Source organism: Anoplopoma fimbria, chromosome 12 (genome assembly GCF_027596085.1).
Source record: "Anoplopoma fimbria isolate UVic2021 breed Golden Eagle Sablefish chromosome 12, Afim_UVic_2022, whole genome shotgun sequence".
Classification (NCBI taxonomy): Eukaryota; Metazoa; Chordata; class Actinopteri; order Perciformes; family Anoplopomatidae; genus Anoplopoma; species Anoplopoma fimbria.
The window spans coordinates 13,491,617-13,514,527 of NC_072460.1; the positions used below are offsets into that span (position 1 = coordinate 13,491,617).

At 42.5% G+C, this 22,911-nt stretch overlaps 2 protein-coding genes across 3 annotated transcripts in view; one reads left to right on the forward strand and one right to left on the reverse strand.

Moving 5' to 3' along the window:
- Window positions 1-555: 555 nt before the first annotated feature.
- Window positions 556-12,350, reverse strand: nr1d4a (nuclear receptor subfamily 1, group D, member 4a). Its single transcript, XM_054609034.1, has 8 exons — window positions 11,573-12,350; window positions 6,015-6,314; window positions 5,834-5,922; window positions 5,597-5,741; window positions 2,743-3,305; window positions 2,456-2,641; window positions 2,108-2,318; window positions 556-1,970 (listed from the first exon to the last, which is right to left on the reverse strand). The coding sequence occupies exons 1-8, from the start codon at window positions 11,592-11,594 to the stop codon at window positions 1,774-1,776; spliced, it is 1,713 nt and encodes a 570-aa protein (XP_054465009.1). The 5' UTR covers window positions 11,595-12,350; the 3' UTR covers window positions 556-1,773.
- Window positions 12,351-13,969: 1,619 nt separating this feature from the next.
- Window positions 13,970-22,911, forward strand: part of rarga (retinoic acid receptor gamma a) — a 43,424-nt gene continuing 34,482 nt past the window's right edge. Inside the window, exons 1-2 of one of the 2 annotated variants that reach the window (XM_054609684.1) lie at window positions 13,970-14,043; window positions 14,179-14,285. In XM_054609684.1, coding sequence (XP_054465659.1) covers window positions 14,190-14,285 — 96 coding nt within the window. In that variant the 5' untranslated portion in view covers window positions 13,970-14,043; window positions 14,179-14,189. Of the gene's footprint in view, window positions 14,044-14,178; window positions 14,286-19,843; window positions 19,898-22,911 lie in introns of those variants that run through there. The other variant, XM_054609686.1, reaches the window with a different exon arrangement.

Sequence of the window (22,911 nt, forward strand, 5' to 3'; positions counted from 1 at the left end):
TGAAGGAAATAACATCTCTCACAGCAAACACACCCTGATAATGAAAATGTGCGTCTGACTTTATTGAGATGTGTTAGTGCACACTTTTAGTTGCAGTAGGATAAATCGTTTCTTATACAGCCTACTGCATGTCATTATAAGTTGCCACAACGGATGTAAGAGGTTCACAAGATTAAGTATCAGTGGTTTAATCTTAAATCTTAACTATGTATAATATTTCATAAGGTCCTCATGTGTTTTTTTTCATATGAAATCTTAATCTGCAAATTAACTAGTAACTATTGCTGCCAAATACATGTAGTGGAGTAAAAAGTACAATATTTCCCTCTAAAATGTAGTGAAGAGGTACCAAGTAGCATAACAGCAGCAGGTACCTCAATATTGTACTTAGGTACAATACATGAGTATATGTACTTGGTGACTTTCAACTACTGGTCCTGACTTTATCTTCATTACTGCATTTATTCTGAATGGACACAAAAGAGTGACACACAAGCGGAGTAATACATAATTCAAACTTTATATCATTTTATAATTTCTATTTAGGAATAAAGATTTACAAAATGTACAAGATGTGCTCAATCAGCCACAATCAAACAAGCAAACAGTGAGAAGACCAATCAAATAAGATCTCTCACCCAAAAATATCTCTTGTGTTTGTATGACAAACATTTGGGGCAGAGGAAGGGTGCATGTGGAGTGAGTGCTGGTGAATTCAGGGATTATGCTGGTTGGTTACATCATCTGATAGCAGGAATTGCGTCTAAGCCGTCTGAGAATCCCTACTACATATTCGCCTTTGCAAAGCCCCCTTGGCATAGCCAAACCCCCACCAATTGCAGGAAGGACCGTACGTTCTTCTTGACACCGAACTCATCTGTCCGATCCATCTCATCAATTCAGTCAATGATACATAAACATTAGGTAACATACTATTTACAGCAATGAAAATAAACAAAGGAACTACAAAACCCAACATGCATTAGGCGTCTCAATCAGTCCAGCTGTCTTACAACATAATGACATAGACAATGTTTTTGAGAGATAAAATAAAATGCCATTGACTTGGCATATATTTTTTTCTGGAAGATCAGTCAAAAATATTAAGAGAAAGAATGCATCATATTGTGTGAAATAGTGGTCTCATTCCAGTACTCATACAGATGTTATGTTTGTGAAACAGTGATCCATAATTACCTTAACATTTCAGATTTTTCTATGTATTATATACAGGTTCCCTTTCTCTGAAACACAGACGTTGTCAATCATCTCTAATGGTCCACAATAATAACTGTCTTTAAGCTGCTGCCTGTCGATATTCTTAAGTAGACTGGATATAATGAGCAAGTGCACAAAAGGGTAATTCTAAATCTACATGACCATTATTTTATTCTTTATGGAACAATGTCTCTCAAAAGGTGTTGAGGTTTATGTGAATACGTGAGTTTGTATTTTTATTTGTCCCAAAACATAGCATGAAGATCAATAGTGATTCAAAAATATGTTGACTACTGCACTCATTTATCCTTTTGAAAACCACTCCTCAGATTGCACAATTCCTTTTTTACTCAATGTTCACGGAAGTCCTGTCATTGGAAGATAACATCTGTGTGTGTGTGTGTGTGTGTGTGTGTGTGTGTGTGTGTGTGTGTGTGTGTGTGTGTGTGTGTGTGTGTGTGTGTGTGTGTGTGTGTGTGTGTGTGTGTGTGTGTGTGTGTGTGTATTTATCTGTAAAACAGTTTGTGGCTGTGTGCTCCAAGAACTAAGGCCTGCTCAAGGGTCGATGCGAAAGGCCAACAGTTTGTCGGAGTGCAGACTGTTCAGGGTGCGCAGGTCGGGCAGGCGCAGGAGGAGTTTTGGGAAGAGACTGGTGTCATCTGGGCGGCGGCGAGTGATCAGTGACCGCAGGGCACGGATCAGACCTTCCTGTAGCTGCTCCACGGCCTGCATGTCTGTGATGCCAGAACGATCTTTGGAGCACAGAGGGATGCCAGTGTGAGTGGTTGACAGACACAGTTACTACATTATTGGTTTATTAACAAATGTCACTGCTCTGCAGCTTTTGTCACTATTTTCCAACTCATTAGGTAAATAGTGCACCTCTCACCTGCAGAGACCAGCACCACAGCCATAAAGAGAGCCATTTCATCAGGCTCTAGCCCCAAGGAACTCAGCTTCTCACTGAAGTCAAACATTGCGTCCAGCAGAGAGCCCATGCCCAAGGCCCGCAGCGTGGACAGGGGGTAAGTTTGGCCGTTCAGGAAAGTCACTGTATGCGCCTCAGCATTGAACAAGGTGCAGAACCTAACCATCAGAACCTAAACGCACACGAAACAGGGAAAAAACAGGAGCAAAAAGATGAGTTTGAGACAAATACTAAAACCAAAAATACATTTGGAATGACAAAGAAAGAGCCACATATTTTAAGAAGCTCATCTAAAATGTATGTCATTACCTGGAAGGTGCCCGATTTGAGCAGCATGACCTGGTCTTGTTGGCAAAGCTCCTGAAATCCTGGGATGCCCTTGGCAAACTCTACCACCTCCTTGACAGCAGGAGTGAAACACTGCGAGAAGGATTCCCATATCTCCTGACTCGTGCGCTCTGCCCCTGATACAGGCCACGCATTGAGAGGACAGGCCTTAGAGAAAGACAGAAGAACAAAGAAAGAGTCATAAGCTGTTTGTCAGACAAGATATACACCAAAGTCTTGATCTGCTTTAGTATGCTTCCTGCACTTACCAGCACTTTAGCTCCTGGTGCTAATTTCCATGGGCAGGTGGGCTGATTTTGGGTACTTCCTGCATTGCAAAAAGTGTTATGATCGGCAGAGCTGCCTTTTTGAGAGGTTATACTGTTAGACTGATCATGATTCTGATTTGTTGACACTAAGTAGGTGTAGCGATCGTTGTCCACATTGAGGAATGTAGGTTGGTTGTCATTAGGGGCAACTGGGCATGGAGTAGCAGACGCAACAGGGCAAGACTGATAATTCTGGGCGGAGGTGGGGTGAGCGGAGACTTGGGTAAAACTGGCATCCTGAGAAAAGGGAGATGTGTTATTGTTGGAAGCGATGTTAGCCGTCATGGCTGCTCTCTCTTGGCTGTTGCGGCTGGTGAAGATATCGCAGTAAGCTCTTGAGATAGCCCCAATGGCCTCTTTCGAGTCGCCTTCCTCTGTGCTGCTTGGATTTTCCCCCACTGAAGGCGAGTCCATTTCCGATTCATTTAGGCTGTTCATGTAGCTCTGCATCTCATCCAGAAGTCGCTGCTTCTCTCTCTTGGGGATGCGGCCAAAACGCACAGCTACAGAAGACACAAGACACAAGACAGATCAGTTTTCAGTCATTGTGACATCATGGACACTTACACTGGATAAGTTTTGTTCTTTATGTTTTCAGAGTTTAGTTTTTTTGCTTAAAATTCTTTCTGAAATGACTTAAAATGATAAAGATGCAAGCACTGAAATGACACCCAAGAGATCCAAAGGCAGGTGCATCCTATCATACAGTGTTGCCATTAAGAGAAGACAGGACGGTTACTGTTAATAATGCCTGCCAGAAATTGAGTTAAGCATGGTGAAACATGACCTATTACACCTTTTTATACATAAGCATACATATCAACATGAAAGTGATTTCAAGGAGAATCATGGAAGTTTGAGATGAAACTTCCCTCTCTTCACCCGTATCCCCATCCCCCTTCCCCTTCCCACAGTAACTATCAGCTGGAGAGGCTATTTATAGACCCCCTGCTACCATCTGCCTCATCCTCTCCCCTATCCATCCGTCTCCTTCCTCTCCCGCTCCCTCCCTCCATTTGTAAGTAGGGCAGTGGGGCAAAGTGAGCGTGATGTCACCAGCACTGAGTATGTAAGAGGGGAGAAGGATGAGAGAGGTGGGCTTAAAAGGAGTTGCAAAGACAGTAGTGAGAACATAAAGAGGATTGACATGAGAGATGGTGACGAATGGGAAATGAGAGCATGAGTCTGTGTGTGTGTGTGTGTGTGTGTGTGTGTGTGTGTGTGTGCAAGAGGGAGTTAGATAAGGCAGAAAAGTTGCGCTGGTAGAGCTTCAAAGACTTTTGCATGAATAGCATATTTTAATCTTTTTTTTGAATGCATAGCAGAAAATGTGTATTGCAGCAATAATTTTTGTAGGCAATTCTAGGTTATTCTCATACCTTAAACATAAGCAATTTATATAAAAACACAAAGCCGCAGTGTTGGTTAAAGTGAGGGGGATTTACCTGACCCAGTAATATGCACAGTAGATAGTTTGCTATGTTTATCAAAGATACGGTAATCTATTCATTGGTAGCAGGATCCTTTGATGAGGATAGGGCCAATAAGGTGGCGTGAGATCAATCCCTTTCATCGTGGTTAAAAGACGAAACGTAAGAAAAGTATGCCATCATGCCAATGGACTTATTAATGTGAATATTATGCAGAGCCAAAGTCGCACAGCTGCCTGGTGTAAAATGAGGGTGTACTATTTATTGTGGGCTGCAGGCAGTTGCCTGCGGTTTTCCTGTTTTCGTAACAATTGAAACAGAGTAAAAAGGGGTTTCTAGGTTGTGGTCCTTAGCGCTTTCGAAAATCTCCCCTAAAAGGGTCGACCTGACTCTTTGTACTCTTACTGAGTCGTATATTGCCACCCTATTTTCTCTGCCCAAAAAGTTTAAAGCCCATGCAGAAATAACACAAACCTATTTCCTAGAATAGGCGATGCAGTGTGCTGGAGGGTGGAGATAAGCAGGAACCATACTGAGAAGAAGAAGGCAGGCAAACTACACCAAGTAGGTCATGATGTAGGAGTTCACTAAAGGCCAAATTCTGTATTGTTTTTCTAGGTCAGCCCAGCTGTTTTCTTAATCTGTGATGATACGCGATCAATCAGTGTTCAGCTATCAGAACTAAAACTAGGCGATGTGAGCATCACGCCTGGTAAAGTCTGTCACAACGACTGACGGTTTTCTGCATCCCTTGCTGAATTGTTGCCCTATCCTTCATTAATTGCGGTAAGATGTTCTATGGGCATACACAAGGTAATCATGTTGACCCTGTTCCAATTTCCTAAAATAATTCCTGTGTTTGCTGCAGTTTTTCAAATGATAGATAGCTTCGGGGACTTCAAGGCTCCTCTTCTCATAAATCATTGTCTGAGAGGGAGACGCAAGAGAGCTGAGGGAACATGGTGGGTATGTGGATGAGGAGGGGTTGTACTGAGCAAGAGCATAGGAGGAAAGAGTATTCTGGGAGGATGCTGCAAAGGGCAAGACAAAGACACTTAGAAACTTAAGAGAGGGAGACAAGGCCAGATGGTAATCTTTGGCAGTGCAGTGAGTGACACAGTAGAAGAGCAAGACAGGTGCAGGTCGGCTGATAAAGTGAGAGGCTGAGCTACTGGCACGATGACCTCAAAAGACTTTCCGCAGTACATTTTTCACACAGACCTACATATTAGCACTGTGCCTCTCTCGGGCAACCTATTTCCCATGCTGCTTTGGTTAATCAGAGCACTGTGGCACTCTGGCAGAACTGCGCAAGGGCCTCTCTTGTAAAAAACAAAATAAAAAAATGTGTCAGGATGTCTCACCATCTCTTGACATGCCAACAGAGAGGCATTTCTTGAAGCGGCAGTGCTGGCACCGGTTGCGGTTCATGCGCATGATCAGACATTTCTCATTCTTGACACACATCTTGTAGTTGATGTTCTGCTGGATGCTACGGCGGAAAAAACCCTGAAACACAAAAACAGAAAAGCACATGAAACTGGTGCACTGAGGCTAACACTCAGAATGAATGACTCCACATTATTATTTTAGGGGCTTACCTTGCAACCCTCACATGCATGCACTCCATAGTGGAAACCAGATGCAATGTCCCCACAGACTTTGCAAAGCAGAACCATTCCACCTGTCTCTGAGGAAGGGTAAACAGACAGTTAGATACGCTCCAAAAACCTCAATCAAGGTCCGAATCTCCATTCATATCGACAATCAGGAAACACTTACTTGTGAAAGTTCCTGTGAACCCGCATGGCCTCTTTCCTGCGATGGGGTGTGCATAGGTGTGTTGTGGAGTGGCTGCCGCTGGGGGGGCACCGTAGACCTCTGGGAACTGGAATATCAGTTTAGTGGAAGAGGTAGTGCACCCAGCTGCCCCCTGTTTAAACACCCCAATCTCTGTGAAGGTAACCTCCTCTGGAGATGAGGGCTGGGAGTGTGAAGAAGGGGACTGTGTCTGGTACCCACTGGAGGGGCTGCCGGGGCTGGGGCTTGAACTGCCAGAGGAGCCTGCATACAGGATGACTCCTGCAGACAAGGGAAAGAATGGAGAAAATCAGACCTCTGAGCCAAGAGTTCAAGTTCCTCATCAAAGCACACAATGTCATTGAGGTATTGATAAAAAGCAGCATTATTGTTAAATTATTGTGCGATGTGATGTAATGTCTCACAATTTCCGGAAAAAAATCTGGTAGCACAGCAGCAAAGCAAGCAGGCTTCCATCAGAAGCACCAACGACGCACTACTTTTTTTTGCAAATACAGGCACCATAGGTACCATGTACATAAACTGTCGTTCCAACGTGGTTGTTTCGGAAGTTTCGCTTCTCTCTCTCTCTCCTCTCTCTCTCTCTCTCTCTCTCTCTCTCTCTCTCTCCTCCAGTCATGCGCCGTGGATGAGCTGAGACACGACCTCACGTGTCTGCGGGGTCCGCCGCCTCCTCCGCTCCAATAATAGCCTCGCTCCTCTGGCACCGTGCCCAGCGCCATCTAACCAGCACCACACCTGACCGCCGCCTCACATGCACGGACTCCTGACACGGTTACTGCTCAAACCGAGTCGGCAGTCTCGTGTGGAAAATGCGTAACAATCTGTCGTCAGATCTGTGTTTACAAAACACACGCTGACTGGGAAGAAGCTCCCCGGGTCTACGCCACTGCTGTTCATGCGCCACCAGCAGTTGGAGAATGTGAGTCACGTTTTTGCAAAGGAAAAGCCTCAACTGTATGGACTAGACTAGACTGCTGTAATGATATACTAAGTCCAGCAGAGAGGTCTTCAGAATGACGAAGTGAAATCTATTAAAAAAAAAGAATCTAAAGAAATATGGGTCAAATTTAACTGAGGAATTCCCAATATTCAAATAAATTCCAACATCCGAATTTCGTGCCATGGTACAGTGGTTTAATCAACTAATACAGCCTTGTATATGGAAATCATGCCTATGTGCAGAAGGCCTTTCCTTGTGTTAATGTGTGTTGCCCTTTGCTGCACATGAAGGTATTTGTTGTTTTTGCTCTAATGTGTCGATAATCCCTCACCCAGCATGTGTTGCAGGTTTGTTGACTTATGCAAGAGCCAAAAGACAGACCCAGACCAGGAGCCTCACCTCCTCTTGATCCAACATGCAGACACACATGGCCCAACCCAAACTGCACCCAAACACATTGCACATCCACCTGAAGACTCACATGTATAGTAAGTGTTTATGAATGACCCCTAGAGCCACTGTGCTGTAAACTCCGATTAGCAATCACTTTTACAGTCTGCTTTCAGGTAGTGATTGATGGATACTATAAAACCTGCAAGTGTCATAGTCGAAAGGTTAATATAAGTTATATAATGTTGATAAACATTGCAGACCCCCTTCTTCTTCATACATTTGTTTTATTGTGATCATAGCATTATTGCCACCTATAGTCAAAGAATATTTTAGCTGTCATCTGCACTCTGTCCTCATCGTGGTTTAGGGAAAACGTGATATTGTCATTTTCTATATTTTTTTTTGCAAGACATTTATGTATCCGAAATAAAACAGTAAAGCTGTTATTATTCTTAGTATTGGCAGCTTGTGATATCAATCAACTAGCTGTTTTACATGATTTCATTTAATCCAAACAGTATTGAACTCCTTATTCAATGCCCACGTTAAGCTTAGCCTATCCCGTGCAAACACTAATCTGCCTTGAACTGAAGTCAGGCAGAGAAACGTGAGAAGTGAGCACCTCACAGGCACAGCGACTCCTCTCCTCTCCTCTCCTCTCCTCTCCTCTCCTCTCCTCTCCTCTCCTCTCCTCTCCTCTCCAGCTCATATACTTTAAAACGCTCACCTTGCAGGACATCTAAAGACAGCCAGATATAGCTTACAGCTGAGGTGACCATAATGTTTTTTTTGCCCTTGTGGTGTAAACTTTATAAACATGGCATATGGTTTTGCTCCCCTTAGAGCAATGCCGTGTTTATTGTGCTATAGAATATGGCCAATAAAAAGAGCTGTGCTACTAAACATGGCCAATCTGTGAACACTTTGGTGTTTGCAGTAGACTTCATTAACTCAGGCTTATGTAAGGTCAATATTACAGGAACCTGGTAGAGTTATGAGCATGCGCCTCCAGCATCATATCTCTGATACTGCATCACACACTCTCATGCAGTTAACAGGAGGAGTTGTATTATAGCGTATAGTCCAGATAGGATTTGAAATATAAAGTCAAACAGCCTGGTTTATGGCTCGATGTCGCTAAAGTTGCCTCATGTCTGCCACTGTGTGCTCTGTCAAAAATGGATTGAAAAACATCCTCTTCAGGATTGTGTGATTTTTCTCAACAGTAGAGATGCAGCCTCTAAATGTTTTTAGAATCTATTTTTTTTATTATTATTATCATCCTTTTAGAAGGCTCAAACAAAAAGGGGCATGAGGCGGGAAAACGTGACGAGTGGAAAAAAAAAAAAAAAAAAAAAAGAAAGTGAATACGTGGAATCGCTGACCCACTGACCAAAGCTCACTATCACCGCAGGCGGCATCAGCGCAGAAGCGTCCGTGAGAGCGCGGGAGCGGCAGGAGGCGGGAGGAGGGCGTCGCACGCGTCGCACGCGGCTTTGCGAGGAAAGCCACGTGAGGAGACCTTTTTTTTTTTTTTTTTTTTTTTTTGACGGAGCGTTCACTGGGAAGACGTGAAGCCCAGGCATCTACAGCCAACCAGGGGCTTAGAAAAGAAAAAGAAGAAAAAAAAAAGAAGAAAAAAAAGAAAAAGAGCGGAATGAAATAGAGCAGCATGCTATATGCGGCGGGGCGGCGTGACTGTGTGACTGTGCACTACCAGCAGCACCACCTGCACCGTCAGCCAGGCGGTGCATCTAGTTTAGAAACAGTAGGTGAAGTATCCCCTCAGTATATAGCATTCATCTCTTTATTAAAGTAGCCAGTTTTTTTTTGGTGAATTATAGCCCGTTTAATAGGCTACACTTCATATCGTTTCCTTAAAATCTCCTTTTCTGCAATGTAATATATTATATTCTAGGTATGTATATTAGAGTATGGGAGGACAGGCTCAGTTGTTACATAGGTCAGGTGCACCACTCAGTGTCTTCCATTCCTTTGCAGAAAACTTCCACCAGGGGAGTGAGAGGGGACATACTGTATCTGTGAGTGAGAACATACAGAGCACAAAGTAATGCAGTGGACAGTGATGCTCATACAATATGAGCATCATTTGACAGATCAATTTAATCTAGTTATACAACGGAGCAACCCCGTGTCTTTACACTCCCATACAACTAGACTGTACTCTCAGTTACATTCCCCCGGACTAGAAGTCTGGGCTGAAGTTAGCAAAGTTTACATTTGTGTTAAGAAAGAACTTGATACAACTGACTCCCACACCAAAGTACAGTTGACCCTTCACATGAGCACAAGGATATACAGATAATGAAAATAGTGATTTTGGCAAACACGTATTCCAAAATGCATGTAATGAAGGTACGGTTTTGGTTTTTAAAACTTTGGACTGTAAACTGTTACAGCTGATCCAAAACACCTCTACCATGGGAATCATTACAACAATGTTTTGGGGGAATTCTGCAGTTGCATGAAACCCCTCCAACCCAATCCAATCATCTGTGCAGGAGGAATTGGGGCTCTGTGTCAACACGCACGCACACACACACACACACACACACACACACACACACACACACACACACACACACACACACACACACACACACACACACACACACACACACACACACACACACACACACACACACACACACACACACACACACACAATCTCATTAGATTTAGACTTTATGAGCCTTACAGCCCACCGGTGCAGCCATATTTTTGCCAAGTTATTATGTTTATGAGCTTTGATTCGATCACTAATCCTCCTAAGTATAATTAATTCATGTGCATTCCAATAACTAATTGAAACATTAAAACGTCAGAGGAACAAGTTCAAGGTGTTCATTTGGATTTAGATCGGTTGGAGGAAGAACAAGTTACAGACTTATGGAATTTAAGTTGAAAACAAGCAATTATATTCCCTGTAAAATAAATAAATAGACAATCAAATAAACGCTGGACATTGCCAACTCTCCCACCACAACACCAAGCATCCTCTGAACATCAAACACTGCCAGAAAATCCCAGCACGCAGTCTTCATCTATATATCGGTTGACTAATACTACACCTTTTTTTTTTTTTTTTTTTTTTATCTCTGATTGCTCTTTTGACTGCCTTGCTTGTTCCGTGACAACACTGGCCTACTTTATCAACATAAAGAGAAAGTCATAACTCGGTGAAAGGGTTTTTAGTGTTGCCCACAGATTGGAGTAACAATGACTGTGCATCGGTTGCGCCCATCACCTGTGCTGGAACGTGACCGTCGCTTTGTTAATGATTCACCGTCACTTAGTGGAGGAAAGCAGACCGCATGTGCACCTTTGGCTGACCTCGAGAGAGCGCTGCCTCATAGCCTTTAACGGAGGCGAGTCCTGCGGTTATCAGCTTTTATGCTGCAGGCACTAAAGCGATGGCCTTGAAAATAGAAACAAACACGCACTTTACGCCAAACTTTCATTGTTTCCCCCCCCCGTGAGCTGATAAAGGTTAAGTGCACAGTTAAAGCTCTGGCTCTGACAGATTATGATTACAGTGACAGCCAGTGTACTGTAGCTCCACGTGAGTTTGTTTTCATGGAGAGAAGCAGGAAGTAGCCAGCCTCCCATACAACCAGATGGCGCAGTTCTCTGTCAGTAGACCTGCAGCCCTGGCGATGCCTTTGGACGTTTGAACGCAGCGTTGCAACTGTTTTTTTTTTTTAAGTTTGCATGAAGTCGTAATTGTGTTTTTATTGAATTTAGAAAAACAAGTTGACGTCATGAAATGCCACATTTACATAAACTGAAAAAGGAAAAAAATATCCTCAGTCAAACACTTGCATGGAAAAATATATTTCGTACATCTATTGATGCATTTGAGAACTCATATAGTTTGCACATAATTGTCAATTATGCACATATTTGAGCTTATATCGTTTTACACAATCCGTCAAATAACAATAAAAGTGAAACTGTTAGTTTTTATTATTATTTAGTTTTTTTAAGGTTTAGGTTGAGTCAGACACAGCTAAATACTTATCCCCTATTAACTGATGGCAACAACATGAATGAAAACACCAAATCAACGACTCGTTAATCATGACTGAATCCTATGTTTAAATCAGCAGTGCCGGTATAATGGAGTGTTTGCTGTCCAAGATAATGTTAAAGTTATGCTTACCACCACCAGAGCTGTTATCCATTTCTCTTGAGGATGTCGTTCTCTTTAAGCAGCCTTCAAGACAGACGTCCGTGAATGTCACTAAACTGGAGCAAAAGTAGTTTGAAGTCGGGCGAGAAAGTCAACAAACAGCTGCATAAAGCACCTGCTTCACGGGGGACAAAAATCGGAAGAAGTGATCGAAATGTCTCCAAATGCGCGTAAAAGTTGTCCCTCGGTAAATGGAAGAGCGTCGTCTCTCCTGGTGCTCAGATGTGATCTGACAGAGGTGAGTTGTACAGGCTGGTCTCCTCAAAGATACCTGGACGCCTTTCTGTGCTCAGGAGTACTGCGCCGCTGCTCGAGTGCGTGTGATGGTGCACCAGCAGAGATTCAAAAGATTCTCAACGAATTCCAGCAGAGTAGAGTCAGCAGTGTCAGTGACACACACACACACACACACACACACACACACACCCACTGGTACAAACACCCGCTCCACTCACGTTTGCAGGTGAGTATAGGAAATGTGACCGGATGTCCCTTCTCTCAACTTCTGTTGTGTCTGTGTGGGATTTGGCTCACTCTCTGTTTCTCGCGGTGTCCCTTTTGCTACCTCTCTCTCTCTTCTCTCTCTCTCTCTCTCCTTCACGCCTTTGTGCGTTTTCATTGGCGGGGATCTGGAGCGGAGGGAGAGTTTGATGCGCTTATTCAACCGTGGCAGGCTCTGTGTTTCAGTAAAAGCCACTCTGCATGTGCGCTCTGCATGTGCAGGGGAGAGCGCTGCCCTACTGATACACATTTTATGCAAAACACGGAGCGTGTGGCGCGCAGGGATGGAGAGATTGGTGGATGGAGCACATGGACAATAGGCGTGGCTCACCGTGACTTGCCTGTTCTCTTACATGCAGTGCTGCGAACGGATGGTCAACACTGAGACATGTCATATAACAAGCAAGTGTCAAGTTTAAAGCCCAAACTCTAGATGTGCAACTAAAGCAAAGTCAAGAAAAAAAAAAACTTGGGCTAAAATTAGGATTTTAAATTTATATTTGAATGAAAATCCATTTGATTATTTTTTTTTGTACTTATTACTATTTTCACGGTATTTAAAAGCAGTCCCAATCTGTGCACTTGAGGGTGACATTTTTATAGTTTTCCATTGTACACCGATTTTAAATGTTTTTGCGCAACAAAAAGTTCTATAACATTCAGTCAGCAACAAACTCTGCAGCCTGCTGTGCAACTCTGAAGATGTAGGTCAACTGTGCGCAGCTTGTGCAAAGCGCCCCTTAGTGGCAGTTTATGGTATTACGGTATACGTAAGCGTGATCTATCTATCTGGACTCCATTTATGTTCCTTAGAAGTCTCAATGCCAGAGTACACTTTAATGGTTGTATTGCAGACAAATCATTTTAGCATTTGGAAATCTAATCTAAACTTAGTCATAAAATGTGTTTTAAACTCTTAAATTAAAAAAAAATACACATAGTTGCTTGAATGTCTAAGCTCAACAGAAAAATAATAATTATTAATTATATTCCTTTATTGATCCCCATGGGGGAAATTCAAGTGTTGCAGCAGCTCAACTACACAGACACAGACAATAAATACACATACTATACTATACAACTACACAGACAATAAATACACATACTATACAACTACACAGACAATAAATACACATACTATACAACTACACAGACACAGACAATAAATACACATACTATACAGCTACAGACACAGACAATAAATACACATACTATACAACTACACAGACACAGACAATAAATACACATACTATACAACTACACAGACAATAAATACACATACTATACAGCTACACAGACACAGACAATAAATACACATACTATACAACAAAATAAAGATAGAACAGGAATAAGACGACATTTTGAGTTAAGCAGCACTAGTATATTAATGTTTTCTATTATCAGGTTTTAATTTTTTTTTTTTATTAACCATATGTATTAGATTTTTTAAAACTAACTGTTTTTTTAAATAATTTAAACTTTATAGTTACAAAGCTTTAATCAAAATCATTGCTTTGTATTATAACATATTTGATCTCTTTCTATCTAGTAATTAATTGCTTTAATACCTTGTTAACTCTCAAACATTTCTATAATTCCCTTTTTCGTATACTTAAAGCACTGTAAAGACAGTTTATATTTGATAATCCCAAAAAACTGATTCTGCTCAGATTGGACAGGACCACAGGCAAAAAGCAGCATAAATTAGTAGACTATATATTTACATACATACTGATTTATTTAGTCACTTTCCTGTAATAATCGTGTGTTTGCTTGAAGGGTTTCCTTCTCATCTCATCCCAATTGACAGGACGTGTGCTGCAGTCCTTCTCACCGTCACTAGGGGGAGTCACAGCGCCAGAAATCTCCACGCACTGTATCTCCCATCATCGACGCCCCAGAGCTGCAGGGACGCAGTGACGGATTGGCAACAAACGAAGGTAAACTGACAAATGATCTGACAAATGATCTCTAAAGCGTGACGCCAACTGACGTGATCAGTACAAGTTGATTTCCCCTTTAGTTGAGGATTTATCTGAAGACTGGCCATGACTTTGTTTTCCCTCCTTCAACAGAAAACTTCGGCATGCGTGCGCTTGTCATCCACTATTTATGTTTCAAACTTGTGAGGGGAGTGTGCTCGCCTATGAAGCCGAGGCACACACTACTCAAGGCCAAGAAGGTAGGATTGTGTATTTTACATAAATCATCTCCTGCCATGATTAATTGGATGTGTCTCAGAATAAACGCAGCTCAAACTGCGTCAATCCGGGTATGTTACTTTGACTGTATCGCCTGTTCGTGTGTGTGTGTGTGTGTGTGTGTGTGTGTGTGTGTGTGTGTGTGGGTGTGTGTGTGGGTGTATGACTCGCGCACTCATCATGAGAACACGTTATGGCAGGGCACGAGATAATTACAGGCTGCTGAAACTGTTTGGGGACTGAGCAGAACAGAAGTCGTTGCCAACATACACACCTGCAAAGCACTGCTTTGCCTCAGGCTTTAGAAGAAAGTCTTCATCACTGTCCGCCTGTCTTTCTGTCTGTACTGTAACCCCCTTCTCCCCCAAACAGCCCCCTTCCTCACGCACCTTGTTGAATTGGTGCTTTGTGTGGATGGTGCCAGTTAGGTGAGACACTTCCATTTATATCTGGCTGAACTTCCCCAGTTTCTTTTAGATTATCTTCCAGGACGGTTGATTAAACTTCCCAACTTTTTAAAAAGGAAAGCAAAGTAAGTGAAAAAAGAATGCAGACAATTTCCCAGTTGTAGCATTTGTGGATCAACAAAGGTTGTTTTTTTTCTTAGACCCTCAACATACTTAACACAAGCAATAAACATCTTTATATACCAACCCCAAATGCAAAAAAAGCAGAAGCAAATGAAAGCTTTTTCATGTTTCCTGCTCAGTAGTTAGTGCCCAACTTTCTCACAAGGGCAGTTTTATTTGCAGGGAAGGAGGTATGGAAAAGAAGACCTTTCCTTTTGAGCTCACAGATTTGCAGTAATTACAGAATCACTTCCATATGTGGCTCTCTGGCTGCCTTCTCGCTGCCCCCACCACCCCTCTCTTCCTCAGTGTTCTCTCTCTTTCCCTCTCCCCTCTTTCATTTGCATTCTCCCCTTTTCCTCTATTTTTTTTCAGCTTTTATTTTTTTGGCATCCCTTCATGCACTCAGAGCATTTTTTTGTAAAACCACAGCTTAAACAAAGTTTATGATAATCAGAACATCCTGGCATTTTTGGCAAACTGCTGCGCTTTTTTGGTGATTCAATTAGACCACGCTTGCCAAAAAGAAAAAAAAAGGAGTTTGTGTGCTTCAGTGAGAGAGAGAGAGAGAGAGAGAGAGAGGAGGGAAAAGGGAAAAGAGACATGGATGGGAGAGGGGAAATGTTGAAGAATACGGAAATATGAAAAAGAGGAAAGCAAAAGAATGGGAGCTCAGTGAAGAATTCGAGAGGCAGGAACGGAGCGTGAAGGAGGGTGAGGTGGAACAGAAAATGAGGCAGCGAGAGGGAGGGCCGGAGTAATGCTTTTTGACAGAGGTGGGTTCAAGATGGGTTCATGGTGACATCATGGCTGATTTCTGAGGAAAGTATAGACAGGAGAGCCGTTCACCTTTCATTGGACACACATGTTGGGGAATAGAGCGCTCATATGCTGGCACACACGCTGGTAGCTGTGTCGTCAGCCTCTGAATGCACCCCAAAATATGCACAAAAAAAAAAAGCTTGCACACACTCCTCTTTTTATTTTCTCTCTCCCGCTCCCCCTCTCGTTTTCCCTTAGTTCCTTCTGCAGTAAAATAGCTTTTGGCTCTCTCTCTAACTGTTCCAAGCTTTGTGCTCATGTGTTTTTGTTAGAGGACTACATAGTGGTATATGCCCTTTGGTCGCTAACACATACATTTCTCCTTTGCCATGAGTAACTCATTTTCCTGTGAGTAGTATTCCTCCGTGTATGTTTTTACTTCAAGGCGGTTGGACTCTAAATGAGCGCACTCTGCCAGGCGGGATGAATGAGCTCCTTCATTTCACAGGATGTGTGTTTAAGTCTGTAACCAAGAAAGTGCAAGCAAGTGTATATTTGTGTGTTATGTGGGTGTGTGTGTTTCTGCACATGTGTGCACAAACGGTCTTGAGTGGGGTGTGTGAGTGTGCGTTCGCCCTGCATCCACTGCCTTTCTCAGTGTGGCACCAAACTTCACATGACATCAATCTGAATGTGGGGAAATAGTGATCTCATTACAGGCATCTTGTTACTGATTAAAACCTGCCGCCACAGGCGCCCGCGCCCCACGCCCCTTCTCACCTCCCCACCGCAAATCCCATCAACCCCCTCTTCTCCCTCCTTCTGCAAGCCGTCCCTCTCTCCATCTCACCCTGCAGTTTTCTTTTCCTCCCTCTTACTATTTCACACCCCTTTTCTCTCCACATCGCCTGTACCACTGGCCCTCTCGTCTTCCAAACCCTTCTCTCCTCCCCCTTCTCTCCATCTCACTTTAACCCCTCTAACCTCACTTCCTCCCTCTCTTGTTCCCTCCATCGTCCCCCCTTTCCTCCTTCCTCTCCTTTGCTGCTTTCCCTCTGCCAGCGAGCCTCAGGCCTCTGCTCCATGGCTCTGTGAATGCAAATGTGTTGAATCTAAAGTGGAAACACACGACTGGGTATGAAGTTACCATGAATATTTCATATCTCCATAAACACACCCAGAGAAGCTGCAAAGCTGAACAATGCCCCTGTTTGCCGGTTGACTTCCTGTGAGGAATTGCTTCTCTTGCGTCTCCACTTTTTGTCAGAGCACACGGTGTTAGGATTGATGTCCGGGCAGTGCGTTATGATGTCACAGGCTGAAGTTAATGATACGAGAACGGACGGGGCCATAGGCCATGTTTCCAGTGGTGCCCAGAGAGAGAGATAGCACCCTGATCTATCTTCATTATCCCCCACTCTGCAGCCTCCCAGACACAATGATCATAAATCTCTGCCTGGAGCACACTTCACTGACACTGAAACACAAACACTAGTAACCTCTGACCTTCTCGCTGCTACTGCCTACACGTACTCATCCATGCACACACACACACACACACACACACACACACACACACACACACACACACACACACACACACACACACACACACACACACACACACACATTCACCAGTGCCGACATGCGAGAACACAGGCACAAATGCAAAGCCTAAACACAACCCCTGCTAAAGCTCACTGTCATAATGTAATAAGGATCACAGCATGCCCTGCCCACTGACACACAGACGACTATCATCATGTATTTAATGGAGCTTTCTGACACAAATGCATGGTCTCGGTCAGCCCAATGGCATCACACTGACTTTAAAATACACACTTTACACATAATGTCACTCTAATGGCTGATAAAGAGTTATTTTATTGTCCTCTGGCTGTATTTACTTTCTTGTTTCATATTGTTTTCATATTGCCGATTTAGCGCTGCTATGTAAACAGTTAAGGGATTTCTATTAGCCTTGGTGGCCTTAGTAGCAACACATGAATCAAATGTAAACAAGATAAGGATCAGCTGAAGTGCTTTTCTTGCAGTATGGCTTAGATTCTGTGCTTCCTGAATATAAGGTTTCTGCGAAAAAGGCAACACTGCTTATGTACCAGCAAATCCACATCAAAAAAATGTATGAAAGAACATTTCACTTGGCTACTGTAGACCATATGTGGCTGTAAAGATCGGAAGCACATAGGAATAACGAGAGCGAGGCCGGGCACTTGTGTTTTTTATTATAATGGCTTGACTTTATCCTGGAGACATATTAGGGTCAGCGTGTTTGGGGATGAGATCTCTGCCTGTATCAGGCCAGTTACTGTGATTTGCAAACAAAATATACAGCAGTTATATCAGGTCTTATATGGAAAGATAGTTGGGGAGACCAAAACAAAAGTTCAACATGCCGCATTGGATGGAAATTCTGCCTCAGACTGTGAGATCTGGGAGGATGTGAGGTGATGCATGGACGATAAGCCTGAAGGGCATCGTTTTAGATGAGGTCTCAGAATAAGTAGTGCATGTATAAATTGGTGATTTTGAAAATGCTTGCTGCACTTACTTGGATTAGATAATAATTAGACTAGATTCTTCTCATGTGACTGTTAAAGAAGCCTGCATGTAGTTACACTGACTTTTTTTTATTGTCTTCACAAGGTGTAGTTTATCTATACTCTGCCGCAGAAGTAAAAGCGCCTGTTGATGTGCCAGTTGAGGTGTGCCCTTTCCTCCCAGTTCTGAGGTTTGAGGTGCTCCTCATAACCAAAACAACTTGAGAAACATTACTTTAAGAAAAGCAGGGCACACGCCCAGAACCACAAACACATAAACACAGATCTGAAACATATGATCTCATATGTAGAGAGGGGCACGTTCAGGGGCACACCCAAATCTGCCGCTGCTGCAGCTGCACAGCTCTGCCATCTCACACGGGACTTCCCTGCAGCTGATGTGCCACCACTACTTCTATGTTCAGAGCTGAAGTCATTTTAGGTACGGAAGTCTGCAGTTGTTGTTGTTTTTTGTCCAATAATCTTGCTTTAAAAAAACCTAACTGCATAATGGTTTGCAGGATGTTGAACGATGTTATGTATCCTCAAAAATGTCAGATTCCAGCTTTGAATGCTAAACTCTGGCTTTCATTAATTCTCAGCGAGAATGTTTTAGATATTCTGTCGTGTTTGTGTCCAACACTTCCTTAAGTAGTTTCACAATGGTCCTCATACCGTTTTTTAATATTTAGTACTATCAGTAGTAGTAGCATCAGCAGTGGTAATAATTGTAATGTTTAATTATCACTGCTCTGGGAAGATTGTCACAAAATCATTAGAAGCAATAAAACACAAATAGGAGTTTCGCAAAAACAGCACCTACATGCCTGTAGTGAGCAGATAGGTAGGGCAAAAGTCCATTATGATTATTCCATTAATTGATCACACCGGGAACCAAAAAATGTAATTGACTTAGACTTTCTTGGAAGAATAAACCTATTGGCTTGCCATTAAAGCATCATCTGTGTTAAATCAAAACATTATTATTTATGTTCAGGATACTAAAACATCCTCTCCTATTAAAGTCTGGATGTATTGATTAAACACAAATTATCTGAGATCACGACATGGCTCGGCATTTCAACATGCGCAAACAGTTTGTAGGTAAACCCACTCTTTAGCCAAGAAGATGAAGAAGAGAAAAAGAATTCACCCCAGAGACAAAGAATGGAGAGAGAATTAAAAACAGAAACTTAAGCTCTCTGGGCCTTTTTCTTCCCTCCAGGCATTTTGTGGCTTGTGAAAAAATGTGCTGTATATTTGAAGTGTTGGGTCACGTGACAAAGGAAGGCTTTATGAATCAGAGAGTGTAATTATTTCTTAGTGAGTGTGTGCCTGTGTTTGGGGAGTGAAGGGGTGATTTTAAGAGGTAGAGACTACCAGGGAGGAGGAGGAGGAGGAGAAGAGAGTGCAAGAAGGAGAGAGAGAGAAGTGCAAGAAGAGAGAGAAGAGAGAGAGAGAGAGAGAGAGAGTGCAAGAAGGAGAGAGAGAGAGAGAGAGTGCAAGAGAGAGAGAGAGCGAGAGAGAGAGAGAGAGAGAGAGAGAGAGAGAGAGAGAGAGAGAGGCTCACTGCTACTCTGTCTTTGCTGTCAGAAAGACTCTGATGAACGTACACACAACTTTTTCTCCTTTTTCCCGGCTAGCTCTGCTCATCAGACCGTTCCGGCAACTGCTTCATCTGTCTGTCTGCCTCATGAGCGGGTGAGTGATTTATACTTAAAAAGTTCAGAATGTTACTTTAGTTGATGTTTGTCTTCCTTTTTCTCTCGTTCTTTCTTCCAAACACAGGGAAACAAAGAGAGAGAGAGAGAGAGTCTGTATTTCTTTGGGAACGGTTGGACAGTTTTAATTGAACACAGAGACAGTGTGTGCAAAACACTCGAGAGGCTTTGAGACAATTAATCGTTGTTTTCCCAGAAATCTGACCAGCTTTTCATGTGTAAACAATAAAACGTCCTAACACACATGTTTGTTTGTACTCAGTGTTTTAGTGAGTTGGCTTTATTTCCGCTTTGTTAATGCGAGAGTGACACTGAGTTTATATGAAAACACATGTGAGCATGTGAGCCTGCATGTGCCTGTGTGCACATATGTGCTTATTAGTGAGTGTTTCAAGTGTTACCCAGTGCCTGTGGAGCTCTTTATTATTAGCATGTGTGTCTGTGTTAGTGTGTACACGCATGCATGTGTTTGATGTGTATTCACCAGAGCAGTCACCAGCCAACCTGTTTTTTTTTTTTTATATGAACACTTGGAAAAGACAAGCATTGTTTTCCACCTTTTGAACAGCAGAGGCTTATTCCTGTAGTGAGGTGTGTCAGACACAGTTTACATATACGCTTATCCATTGTGTTCCCATAGTTAGCAGCGTGTCAGTGATGATTATTTATTCATGCTGGCATATGTGCTTGGTTAACAGGTTCCACTTGTTAGAGCCATTGTAAGGCATTCCAAATCAAACAGCAGTAAATGCTGTTTGATATGGCTATAGGAGGATCAGGCCCCTGATGTCAGAGTGTAGCTTTCTGCAGTGTGTTGGTTTATTGCTCCAGCAGTGACTGGTCACCAGGTAAACTACTGCAGCTGGACTGCTTTGGCTTTGCACCTGCTGTCCGCTGCTTATTTCCCCTGGTGGACTTGACATAAGTGTGAGGGACTGTTTGATCGAAGTGAATTGTAAAAACACCCACATGGGCGAGCGAGGGCGGCCTGCTCGAAGGCCAGTGATATCTGTGGCGCCCTCCGCTGTCATCTGGTCTATCAGTTTGACTTTGAGTCAGTGACATCTGGATTGGAAGAAATGGAGCTCATATCTGAGGCATAGTAATATCACTGCGCTCTACTGCTCCTCCAGAGCACCAACCGTGGGTCTCTTTTTCATGGACAGGCCGTCAACGCAGAGCAGCTTTACTTTCATGGTGCTCCGTCACAGCATTCTGCTCGTCTACAGTGACAGTTTAGAATCAATTATCATTTTTTGCTAGTTGTTATTCGCTCCAGATGGGTATGTGTCATTACTCATGATCCATGTCCTTGTGATCATGAGTATGTCAGCTCTATCTATCTGCCTCAACAATCGTTTCTTTTGTATGTAGATATTTCAGGCAACAGACAAGATGAAAATTGTTTATTGAATGCTCACATACTGTCTATCAGCACAGATCAGCATAAACATACTGGTTAAATGTAATGTTCGTCCATGGAAACAACTACTTTTGAACAAAGCACACTAGTGTGATTAGTGGCAGTTTTTCAGATATTTGCATTGAATTTAGACATGTTATGGCTCAAAAGGTTAAACACAAAATAATAAAAACAAGAGAAACACTGTTTTTATTAACAACAATAAATAGTACAATTTCAGGTGTTAGAATCACACTGCCAGTAAAACCATCAAGGTTTAAAAATGTCACAAAACGGTTGTATTTGTTCATTTGTTTCCATTGAGTTTTCTTTTAAACGAAATTGCAAATCCTGATGTGTTATGTGGGAATACCTTTCAGGTGTGGATACATCTGAGGATTTGTGTGAGCCACTGAAAAAACAGTTGCTTAATAAAAGCTTATGTCTTGCAAAATCTGCAAACAGTCCTTCTTTGTGATATGACTTTGAGCAGTAAATCTGGGAGTTGTTGATGCCTGTCTTTTTCTGGAATTTCTATAGCAATTAAGGCCAAGTAGTAGGGAGGGGTAAGACAGGTGGTTTTAAGAAAATCGAGGGGCTCTCTGCTACCACACTATAATTAACAAGGAAACTATCCGGACACCATTTCCTATGTCTATTTTTGCAGGTGTGCTTCTCTGATTGTGAGGATTTACATGTTCAGCCTGCCTTCAAGCTCTCATAAAAGGAATTTTTGGCATAACGTTAAACGTGTGTTGTTTTGCATGTTGTGCTTGCATGTGTGTGTTTGGGCCTGCTTGAGTGTTGCTTTGACTCCCGAGGCTAAAAGTGGCTGTGGTGAACCCATCCATTATGCATCTCTTTATACAGAGAAAGGATTGTTTTCTCTCTGAGTTGAGCAAGGGAAACACCTTCATAGCTGCCTGTGTGAATCATCTCTGTAGTAATTACACAACAGGATGTATTAGAAGCACCAACGTCACCATTTTAAATCTAATAAATAATTGACACTCTGAACTTTTTCCAATCTGAACCTACTTATTTTGATTAATTTCCTGTCTCTCTAACTCCTTATTTATTTCTCAATATGTCTTGCCATCATCTGCATTTGCCTTTTCCTGTTGTGGTGTGTTTTCTTGTGTTGCTGGACCCACTGCTGAAGTCTCCATGTTGAGCGCTCCAAAGAGCACCACCACATCATGGAAACAGCAAGCTGTCAGGATGACTTCATCATGTCACCAAGTGTTTTATGTCTCACTGACTTCTCACTCTTTCCATACTTCTCTTCACCACTGCCAGTCAAAACAGCCTGTTTTTATTTTATTTTTTTATAATGATTAAACAAATAGAATTTTGGGGGAATAAATGTTTGATTATTTATAGATAGAAAAACAAGGAATGCATAATGCCACTCCCCAGTGGCACTATTGAAAAACAATACCTCTTTAAGTGACAAGTGATTACACAGAGGTGCTTTTTTGCATTGTTGCTTTAAGCAAATCCGTGTTTGTGTGCTGCCAAGAACAGGCAGATGTCAAACAAGTTTGAGGCGATGGAATGCCGGTCTGTTTGGAGGCACTGGACCGTCTGTC